The 11,796-nt window shown below is 35.5% G+C and overlaps 2 protein-coding genes across 2 annotated transcripts; one reads left to right on the forward strand and one right to left on the reverse strand.

The window, feature by feature from the left end:
- Positions 1-635: 635 nt before the first annotated feature.
- RO3G_17225 (uncharacterized protein) lies at positions 636-1,722 on the forward strand (the record flags this gene model as incomplete). The annotated part of the gene is made up of 2 exons (XM_067671809.1): positions 636-906; positions 983-1,722. The coding sequence occupies 2 exons, from the start codon at positions 636-638 to the stop codon at positions 1,720-1,722; spliced, it is 1,011 nt and encodes a 336-aa protein (XP_067527750.1).
- A 4,822-nt stretch (positions 1,723-6,544) lies between these two features.
- RO3G_17226 (uncharacterized protein) lies at positions 6,545-8,948 on the reverse strand (the record flags this gene model as incomplete). The annotated part of the gene is made up of 7 exons (XM_067671810.1): positions 6,545-6,783; positions 6,829-7,280; positions 7,330-7,448; positions 7,502-8,248; positions 8,296-8,669; positions 8,720-8,794; positions 8,840-8,948. 7 exons carry the CDS (start codon positions 8,946-8,948, stop codon positions 6,545-6,547), a joined length of 2,115 nt encoding a protein of 704 aa, XP_067527751.1.
- Between the last annotated feature and the right edge of the window lie 2,848 nt (positions 8,949-11,796).

The raw sequence follows: 11,796 nt of genomic DNA on the forward strand, positions 1-11,796 counted from the left end.
ATTGGCATTTGTATATATTACTATATCAGATTATACATACTAGTTTTAAGTGACAAACATCAACAGATTTATTATTGATTTTTATTAAAAAAAAATAAACATAGCAAAATAAAAGAAAAATGAGCTTTATACTTAACTTTAGCCTAGATAACAATTGTCTCTGATACCAACAATTTTATATTAACCTCTGATTTCTCTATAAGTATCTGCGTTTTAGTCTTATATTTTCTATACTAAAGGCTATCTTCTATTTACATATGTACGTTGTCATGTATGAGCCAATGTTTGTTTACGCCCTATATTAATTCCCACGTTTTGTTTTTATTGTTATTTTTCTTTGCTTTTACCTATTACATTCCAAAAATGACAATGGATATGCATTAGATGTACGGATCATCTCTATAATCAGCATTACCCCATACAGAACCATTGACTAATTCGGTAGATTTAGCCACCTATAGCCAGATAGGCATCCTGAGGAACCATGATTTTCATCTGATTTCTACAATAAATACTTTGTACTCTTATTAATTTTGACTTGAACAATAACACACTGAAAAGTATAAATACCTTTAAATTACTATTGTCTGCTCTTCATCTCTTTTTTTAACCTTTGTCAAAAAATTAACTTTCCAATGTCTCAAGCTACTTCTTATCCTTGTAACCTTTGCAAACGCTTTGTTGGTGTTACCTTTGCTAAGTTGCAGTTACATCAGATACGTGGTGGATGTATGTCACATTTTATCCGAGAACATAGAGCTGGTGAACTGTCACTGCAAAATTCTACTTTAGAAACTACTTCAAATGATGACTATGATAACGATGCTGATACAAATATTGATGTAGACGTTGGCATGAAAAGCATGTCTAATGTTAGCGTTGGATCTGTTGCTTCGTCACTTGCTGGTAATAAAAAATTAGGAATTAGTGATTGTTTATCATTATTGCGTTTTGCTAATATATCACACTTTCATCGCTCTAGATAATGCAGTGGTTTATGAGTACACTGGATCCAGCTTGCAACTCTCGGCGGTCGAAAAGGCTGCTGTTGAGCTTACTCGATTGGCTGATCAGCACGGTGTTAATCGTCAGTTCAAGAGAGATATGATGAATACTATAAACAAAACGCTATTAAGCAAGATTAGTGACGATGCTCTCAATGGTAGATTAATAAACAATGTAAAATTCCTCATTACCTCTAACATAAATCCAACAGAGCTTGGTGGTATGATGCCTAGTCCCGATACAGTTTCAAGATGGATATGCAGTAGCCATGATGGGTTTCAAGTTGTTTCTCATTTTGATGTTTGTCCCAATGGCTGCTTCTTATACCCAAAGGATGATGCAAATATCTTGTTTTGTACTAATGAAAATTGTCAGCTTCCAAGATATAGAAAGCATGAACAAGCTCTTGCCCTTCGACAAGCTGGTGTCGATTTGAATGATGAGTCCTTCCCTTCTTTTGTTGCTGTTCAGCAAATGGCTGTTGTATCTGTTGGTGCTGCATTAGCACAAATGATGCTTGATGAAGACAAGAGAGAATTATTTAAGTACCGTGCCGAACAAGATTGTACACATGAAGATGGAGTGTACAGGGACATCTTTGATGGTAAGGTGTATCAAGACTTTCTTTTCAATCAGCAGCAACTTTTTCAGGATGATAGCGACATTGGGATAGCCTTGTTTGTTCATGGCAGTGATCGTGGTTGTGGTTGTGGCTAAACCCCAAAATCCTGTGGTTGCCCGCTTAATTTCAGAGTTGTGGTTGGAGCACTTTTTATGACTGTATCTATAGTTAGCGTCACGGCTATGGCTAAAAACCAAAATCTAGCGTTGCCTGCTTACTTTGGGAGTGATCGGAGTGATTTCAGACACTAGAGGCACCCCATTTGATACATAAATGAGGCAAAGGCATTTTTACACCTAGTGGCCTATGTTTATGGCTATGGCTATGCTTATGGCTAAATTTTGGCTTATGCCTAAAGTTAAGCCTGATCGATGCTTACTTGTCTGGTTGACATTGTAGATGTGGTTGTGGTTTTATCATGAGTGCTTGTTACTGCGCGCAAATCTTCATATTTTTTTGCAGCTTGTGTTCAGAAATATCTTTTCAGGTGTATATGCCTAAGGGGTTATGTGGTACAATTTGTTTCATTTGTCTAGCGGACTTTTTTTCTAAGCTTCTGTTTTACGATTTAGTGAATGGTTTGATTAGAGGAGCATGAATAGGTGTAGGAAGTTCCTACTATAAGAAGTGGCAGTATTCAGGTAATTGTTTAACGAATGGATTGTATGGCTGGAGATGATTACGCCGTTCGTTACCTCATAAAGTCTTATTGGGAATCAGCCTTGTACCGAATTGCTTCATGTTTTGGTACAACCTTTAAATGTTTGCTATTTTGTTAAATTTGTATTTTGATGCTATTGACGCCGTAAAAAGAAAGTAATTTCGTAATTTGATCTGTATGACTGTAAGGCGCATACTCATGCTTTGAAATTTGTTTCTTCCGCTACAGATGGTCTTTTTTGGGAGAGTTTATCACTTTATTGTTCAAGGATTGATATCTTATTCTTAAAGGCAAAGGTTGTAGTTTCTGACGTGTTTTAAGTATTAAAAGCGGATAATGAGGAATCAAAGTGACTGAACAATAGTTCTAATGCCGAATACGTTTATTAAAGAATGATTTCACGGCTATTTAGATCATTTTGGGCAGGCCCGCAGATTCCATGACAAAACATAGTTGCTACTAATATGATCTGACATTTATAAAAAATATCTATAAACTGTTCTCGATAACGATCTGCTGAGATGAAAGTTACAATTGTCTGTACAGGACTATGATAATTGTTAGTATCTATTCTTATTCAAACTCATTTGTAAATATTTAGTTTGTAAGCAATACAGCTGTATTCTATTGACGTGTGTGTTAGTCTGTAAAATTAAAAGACTATAAAATTCAACAAAACTACGAAATATTTGCTCTTATTTAATACCATTGTATCTAGTATTTACATCCTATTCAAGAAGATTTGATAAGTTCTTTTCAATGCGCTTTAGTTACCTATAGCTATTGACATAATGTAAATAAATTTTAATATAATGTACTCCTGGTTATGCAGGTCGACTATTTATAATCATTTCTAAGGTTGATCTACTATTCATCTATGTGTTATAGCATCAGAGGCTACATTAATCCGGTCTGTACTGCGTAAAAGGAGTAAAATTATCTATGACCGGGTGACAGAGAAAAGACTGTAATGAATCCTTGGAAAAGAATTCGCTATTCTAGTTTCTTATAACTTGAAGATGATTCATGATTAAAGTATGCTGGGATATGACAGCATTTTAAAGTATCACAAACCAAAAGGCTTTTTGCGATTGCTTTATTCAAAAAATGAATGATAGGACAATAACATGTGGGTTTTGGCTTAGATCATCTGACGCACGCAAGGGAACGTAACAAAATAGTTTCTTTGAAAAATGGAACCAAAAAAATTGGAAGTAATAAAAGAATGGCTATCAAGGTTACTTATTCAAATGAAATTATTGGCTTAAGAAAGATTCTTTATAAATATATTCATGCTTTTACATTATAATTAATGGATGTATGTTTGTTCTAAAAAAAAAAAAGAGAAAAAAAAAAAGAAGCTTAGCCGACCTCTTGTTACTAGGCAGTTATAAATAAAAGATACAAGCACTCCGTTTTAATTTTCGAGTAAATAGGTTATTTTATTACTCTTTACGGGGAGTAATAAAAAGCAACAAGATATTTACAGGCCTCGATTAGTTTATTGCTTACTTTCTGCTCGAACATGGATGTAATTCGCTACCAGCCATTAGATATGTTATCAATGTCATCATTCTTTACATTAATTTATATACGACTTCATAAGTGCTTGCATGTATGAATGGAAGCCAACATGAATGATTAAGAATAAATCCAAGACCTTGATAACTGCTTCTCTACTGGGAACGAGCAATGTTGCTCTGTTGTTAAAGTAATTTAAGCTCAGAAAGTAGAAATATGAGCAAAACTTTAAATATCTACGCGAAAAAAAATTTTCTTTTTTGCAAAAAGTATACTGCCAAAAGGCTATTTTTTTTCTCTATCGTTTGGTGTAAGCTTTATGCATTTCGGATGCATAGATGTAGAGATAAATGCAATTTCGTGAATTTCTCTATGGACCGATGACTTTACTAAAAAATAAGTAATCAATGTTCGGCGATGTCTTGTGGGCGTATATTACAGGCGAAACTATATCTAAAGTGTTCTAAGCAATAAAGTTATGAGATTCGCCAAGCAGCTGCTAAACAAATGCTTCTTTGCTCCAATTTTGATGGTTAATTACAGTTTTACCTTTTTTTTCATACAAAGGAAGGCAGGCAGGATGTTGACTAAGGATTGTCCTTGTGGGCTGTGGATCATAAAAAAGCCATGTATCTTACTTTACTATCCACCATGGTTAATTACCACCCCTTAAGCCGGGCAGCTGCTATAGCATCCATTCATTGCAAAGCTAGAAATATTTTTAGTTTGGTGGGAAGGAAAATATGCGTGGTTACTATGGGAAGAGTGTAGGAGGAATGACCAAGAAGCCAAAGCCCTTATATAGAGCATAGTGTGATAGCCTTTTGTCAACTCATTTTACAAAGAGGTTTGCTTGATATATGGTGAAAACTGGCTAGGCCTCCTATGAGAAGATGTGCCTGTGCTTCTAAGCTTGGACATGGGGCTTGCAGGTCTTCGAAATTAAGTAGCGCGTGGCTCAGTATATGCAACTTTATGCTTTTTCAATTGCATAACGCAATGCAAACCTAAGCGGTGTAAAACGTAACAGCTAGGAAATTAAACATTTATGCGTTGGCATATTAATAAAAGCGCTTGAGGCTGTTTGTATATGTTAAATAGTTAAAGCCTGATTAGTACATCAACTTAATAATTGAAAAACGGTGTTGGAAGGCTGGAGCATATAGGGAAAATAGTGCATATATGTTAGTTACTATCTTTATGACATACCAAGCTGCAGTGATAGTGTATATTTCTGTCATGAAAAAGCTTCAAACATGAAAAATATCGTACGTAAACAATAAGAGCAGAAAATTAATTCCAAGTGCTGAATGGGTTCATCAAAAATTGATTTTGAGGTTACTTCTGGTAACCTGAGTGGATCAAAAAGTTAGATGACAGGAGAAATCCACGGTAAAAGAGATTTAGGGCATGTAAATATCAGTACTGGCCAACGTTAGGAAGATACTGTTGCTCTCAAGGTCGAACCTTGCTGTCAAAATTAGCGGTTGCCTAATTGTATGCTTTTTATGCCAATTTCAATTTCAATGAACATTGTTTCGGACATAGCAATAAATAATATCATATAACATTTAACAAGCAAAAAGAGCCAAGGGCTTTTGAAGTTGCACTTTCTTATATGCCTAACGAAGAATGAGCACAGTTTTAGTGAAATATGTTCTGTGATCTCTCAGGATGTCTTCTTTCGGCTTAAGTTTATACATATGGTCATTGGTAATAGCTTAGGCTGGTTGAAAGCCAAATTTTGCATTTGCATGCTCATGTCTTTCAATTGTCAGAGTTAATACACGTAAGCTTTATTGCAATAGGACGTACAACCTGAAAGATATGCTGTGCAACTCTTACGCCAATAGTTAGCATAGATCTTTTGCTGTAACAAAGAATATCCACGTTGTAAAAAGGGCACTCAGACTTTCTTAACTGATGACATCGTATAGAAATAACTATGTTTACAACAGCTACTACGGAGACAAAGGTGTATTTCAATGTCAGAAATACGATGAAATTTTAATTTTATATAATGCTAAAGAGCCCAGTTCTCTATACGTCTGATGTAAATCTCCTTTTTATAAACGTTTATGCCAGGACCATCCTACTTGTAAGAGTTCCTTATATGTAATGGAACATAGTAGTAGGTACCAATGTCCAGTGAGTCTTCAGGCAAACAGCAATTTTACCTATAAAAAGTAACAAGGCCATTTTTCTCATTATATACCATGCTGGTTTTACGATGATAAGCTAGATGCTACCTCAACTCAAAAAATTGCCATAAACCAAATAGATAATGAAAGTTTTGCAGTAAGGAACAGTGCATATTAAAAGATGTTTATTTTTTTGCATATTGTACATAAAAAGACATATAAAATAAAATAAAAAAAAAACTTAAATTTCATAAAATAATAATCCATTGCTTACAGTCCATATTCTGTCTTTCGCAATTCTTGGTGTAAACATAAACTTTTCAAATATATAATTAAGCATAGCTTGACGAAATCTGTTGAGATCCGACTGTAAACTTGGATTGTTTAGGCATAAAATTATAAAGCATGCCCGAGACTGCATTAGTTTCCATGCACTTGATGGGTGTTGGAACGCAACAGACTTGGTATTTCTTGTGATTTTAGAGAAGGAAGGGAGAAGCAGATTTTGTATTTGTTGCCTAGTATAAGGAGATTTGACAACATTGTAATGACCGTCCTATAAGAAGCATAGTTAGAAAACTGATTAAAGGTCTACTATGGTACCTTTATAATGTCTTTGATATAGTTAATATCACGAAAGAAATTGGACCCATACGCTTGAAGTTTCTGGTATGACTCTTCGTCCTTGCAGTATTTACTCCATTTCGAAAACTTGAAAATCACTTCGTGCATCATCAAATTGACAAATGGCTCCACTAAAGCATCGGTTAAGCCATAATGATTGATAAATAGTATAGCGCGGTTCCAGTAAAAATTTTCTTTGTTTAACAAATCTATGTACGGAGCATATATGTTAAGCTCAAAATCTAAGCTTATACCCATGCTTTTCATTGTCAAAATGGTTGGAGATTTGTAATGCCATTCAGGCAGTTCAAGGACATCTTGCAGATCAGGTGTCACCTTGGTCAAAACGTCCCTATGGAAGACACCGTGCAGATGCTGTTTCAAGCTCACTACACACGACCACCGCGTGTTATCGTTAGATAACTTGAAGAGGCTAGGTACGAACAAAGCCATTGACTTGCGACACCTGTGGGCTTTTAATTGGTCAGCAAAGGGTAGCCACCAGTTACGATCTAATGGTCGATGTACTAGGGCGGACAGCATAAACGTAATAAAAGCCACACCTGTGAGTTGGCTTGCTGTAAACCTAGTCTCCGCTTGATCGTGGAAGTTTTTTGCTAGTGAAACAAGGGCATCCAAACGGTTATCGACAAACGACCAAATGGCATGGGACTTGTACCAATTAATGTGTAATTGAAGCTGATTTCTAGACAAATGATGTTAGAATATTTGCATACACTATAACAAATACATACTTGGCCAGCTCCAGAGTACGACAATATAAATTGTCCCAGTTATTGGCCGTGAAGCGAACCTCGAGTCGCACTCCATAGGAACTTGACTTCATTAAGGACAAGCAATGCTTCATTTTTCTCTATATATCATTTAGAGCTTAAGTCTAGTATACTATATAAATTGTTCACTTACTACTTGCTTAATGAAGTGCCGCGAGACTCTAAGTACTTCATCCGGTTGGAAGTCATCTCCGTGCCTCTCACCCATAGTCGATCTGCGATAAAAAGGCTCCTTTGAGTGAGAGTACGCAGTGACCCTGATAAAATCAGATTTTGGACTTGAGTACTTAAAGCCCCCAACACCAAGGTGATCACAAAAAGGATCGTGACGATACTTTCTCCACATAAACGTTTCTTCAGGAGCCAGGAAGTTGTCGATAATAGCACGAAAGTTCGTGCTATTACCAGTCGACCACATGCCAGACAAACCATGCTGAGGACAGCCAAAATTGACGCCCAAGTCCAAATACAAATTGTTGAAATCGACGCGATCCCATAAAAAGCCTTGGGAAGCCAAAGCGTCAATGAATGTCTCGTCCCCTGAAAATCGAGATTTCAAGCCCATTCCCCAGGTTACAAAAAAAAAGTCACCAAAAACCGAATTCAAGCGTGAATTAAGCGATAGAATACCCCTCATTGCTTCTTCTAGCTTAGCAAACTCTTTCATGCTAATGTACATGCTTTTTCCCATACCAGAATGAGCAGCAGACTCATAATCTAGAGGCACAGGCACCACTGACGTATCAAAAATCATACGCAAAGCCGGAAGGAGAACAAGATCAACAAATTGGACATGATTGTGGCTAGGTACATGATATGATGGGCTAACATCTTTGGTTGAAGCAAGCTCCTGGTAAATACGAGGGAAAAAGATACAGGCCTACAAATATTTGTTAAGTAGCGGCACCTTAAAAGTAGGTGAAGTACCTGAAGTTTTTCTGTCTTTAAAATTTGCACATTAGGGATCCTGTGGACGCCAACGCTGACATTGTTGGTATAAACGTCGTGAGACCAAGTTACACCAGTATCCGACATGTAGCTGCTTGAATATAATGGCCTGATAACAAGACCAGCTGAGTTTCGAAGTGGTAAATCGTCACTGACATAAGCAAAGGAGTCAATATCAGTGAAAATACTGACTTCACCAGAAACCTTTTCACACATATTGTCTACAAAAGCAGGAGATAATTCATCACTGACACCATCATTAACACATCCAAGTACGTATTGGAATATGTTGCTGGATATTTGCCCACTAGCATTAGAAGAACAATGCACAAACTCCTCAATACCCATAGAGGCTATAAATTATTCATTTAGTATTTATATACAGAGTATTTCCCAACTTTACCTTGAGAGTTAAAATAACGTTGACGATCCAATACAGACAAAGCATTAAGGGGGCGCACTGCATGTTCATCTTCATCTAAAAAAATGTCAGATGTCAATAGGTACAAAATAGATAACTTACCTTCACGCGAACGTGTACTAGAACGAATTACAATAATAGGCTCTACAAGTTCACAGGTCTTCTTGCGAGAGACAATTTCAACATAAGGTTCGAGAAAAGTGTGGGACATAGTGCGAAGTAATTTAAAAGAAAAGTATTAAATAGGATACGAAAGGAAAAAAAAAAAACAAAAACAAAAACGAAAATCAAGAGTATTTATAGAAATGTGAAATAAATGGTGCAATGCAATGACAACCTAATTGCTCTACTAAATCACGCCATTTAATAATCTATAGCTATGATTGGTAAAACATGACGATTTTTTTTGCGCTATTTTGGCTTCAAATTTGTTATTGGTTGAGAAAATGTTAGTCATAGAAAGACAGTCATTTTGGTACTTACATCCTGTAGAGGGAGTCACATCTTTAAGTTCCGATATGTTTCCCTTTTACTTTTTGTTATGGACGCTAAGGGGGAAATAATAGCAGTAATTTGCCATTTTGATTCCATAACTGCCGTTTTTTCTCGCTAAAAAACTGGCAGGTATGAAATGGTATCGTGGAATTAGAGGCACAGTTACTTAAGAAAAGGTAATTTTTCTTTTCGTTCTGTTTCTTTCGTCTTGTAATGAGTTGTTTTGTCAAGCCAGAGAGGAGAGAGAGAGAAAGAACCGGACAGGAACTAAGAAGCTTGGATAGACAGCTAAAAGAGGACAAGAGAGGGTGGCGTGAAGGGCTTGAAGGTGTGAACTGCAAATAGGACTTACGATAGTTGATAAGTAAGAACGAGACAAAGATAAGTAAGATAGGAATAGACGGACAGTCTAATAGAGAGAATAATACTTGATAATTGACTGATGTTGTATTAATAAAAATAAGTGGGTATTTATACTATTATATGGAATGTGTAACACGATTCTTATTAAATTGAAGGACTTGTTTATAATTAAAAGAATGTGCCCAAAGGGCCGATAATGTCATGACACGTCTTTCCATTTTCCAAGAGAAGATAGTAGCAGTAGACTGGATTGAATCAGTAATCGTCCGAATGTGAAGTTGCCATGCTGTCCATTTGAGTCAAGTAGGTTTGAAATTTTTGAAAAATTGCACTTTTTTTTAATAATAAGGTTGACAGCGATAACCAGGATCGATTAGGTTAACATCTTGTTGGGAGGTAGACGTATTGTGAAATCAGAGCTTTTAAGATTTCTATAGTGTTAGACAGGGCTGATGTGAAAGGTTTTTGATGTAAGATCAAACGGTTATGTAGGATACGGTTCCAAAAGAGCAATGATTTGACTATGAGTAGCTTGCATTAAGTGACCACCAAGTTTTATTAAGTAGATCAAGCTGCTTTGAGTAAATTAGGCTAAAAAAAAAAGGATTACAATGAAGTGTATATTCATCAGGAACCTTCCTGTTCTTGTGAAAATAAAAAAAAATGTTTACTTGTAGGGAATATTTATTTATATGTAAAGAAAGGCGAAAAGATAAGAGTCTTCAAGTAAAGCAATCATAGATTGTTATAAAATGTCGAGGTATTTTTTTTTCTTGCTTTCTCCTGCGGCAAGAATGCGGCTATGGTGTAAAGAAAATAATAGACATATCAATAATAGTAACTGCAAGAGCAATAAACAAGGGCAGGACAAACTAGACGGTGCCTTTTGCTTTAATATGATGCAGGTTCTTCAGGTGAATTATACCTGCTCTGTATATATTTTTTTTTCAGTGCTCAAAAAAAGAAATATAATTCAAGACTATACGTAACACTGTAATAATTTGCTTGGCTGCATTATGCTAAGGTTTAATTAAACAAATTTGCGTTGCAATTGATATAAGAGTTGCTTTTATATCAGTCAGATTTGGATTGATTCGCTTGTTATAGTGACCACCAGACCTTGTAAAGTAGATCAGACTATTTTGGTAAAGGTAGAATTAAAAAAGATAAAACGATAAAATAAAAAGGGGTTTTGCAATGAAGTATAATAGCTTCAAGGGACTTCTTGTTCTTGATGTTAAATAAAATAAGAGATAGTTTACATCTGCAAAAGAAAATTTATTTGATAAAAAGAAAAAGTAAAATAAGAAGTGAAGAAGTATTTTGTGATTATTATTAGGGGTTATTTATTTTTTTTTTGGGTTTTATGATTTTGTTTTGTTTTTGGTATTTTGAGTAGTTGTTATAACATAAGAGGCGGTTGTTGTATAGTATAAGGCGTTCGTTGCAAACTGTAAGGCGTTTGTTATGAACTGCAACAATTTAAATTCAGCCGTTTTGCTCTTACGTGTTACACTGCAAACCGCTTGTTATGTACTGCAACCATTTAAGCTCCTCCGTTTTGTTCTTGGATGTTACAATAATCTAATTTGAAGTGACAGCGAGCGACAAGGAGATTGAAAATTTACTGTGCTCCTACACGTCACAATTGTAATTCCGCAATGATAAGGCAAATTTTCTATTTTTTCCTCTTTCTTCCCTCTTTTTTTTTATGAACGTCAACGTCGACAACAGATATCGAACCCTCCAAGTCACGTTGAACGGCGTATATCTAGGCCATTTGACCATAGAAAATTGAAATCTTTGTAAACAAGCGTCTGCCAATCGCTAATATGACTTGAACTGGATAGGCTGTCTCGAATCAAGGACGCTCTGGATGAAGGGATGGTGCTTATGCCACTTGGCCACAGAGAATTGAAATCTTTGTAAACAGATAACGTTCGATCGATAATATGATTCACGAAGAAGGTTGCTGCAAATAATTTAGGACCTTCGACATAGAATTTTAATCCAAGTTACAGTTATGGGTCCGCAGGTATTAGAATTTTTTGTATGAAAATCCTTTATATCTTGCTAAATTTTACCTGCTGGAATTTCGAAAAAAGATTTAAACACAAAAGAAAAAAGAAATCTAATAATTTTTTTGTAGAGTAAATATTCATGAAGCCATTCACGTTTGAAAAAAGAGTCTTTTTTTTTTA

Source organism: Rhizopus delemar, genomic scaffold (assembly GCF_000149305.1).
Source record: "Rhizopus delemar RA 99-880 supercont3.28 genomic scaffold, whole genome shotgun sequence".
Lineage (NCBI taxonomy): Eukaryota > Fungi > Mucoromycota > Mucoromycetes > Mucorales > Rhizopodaceae > Rhizopus > Rhizopus delemar.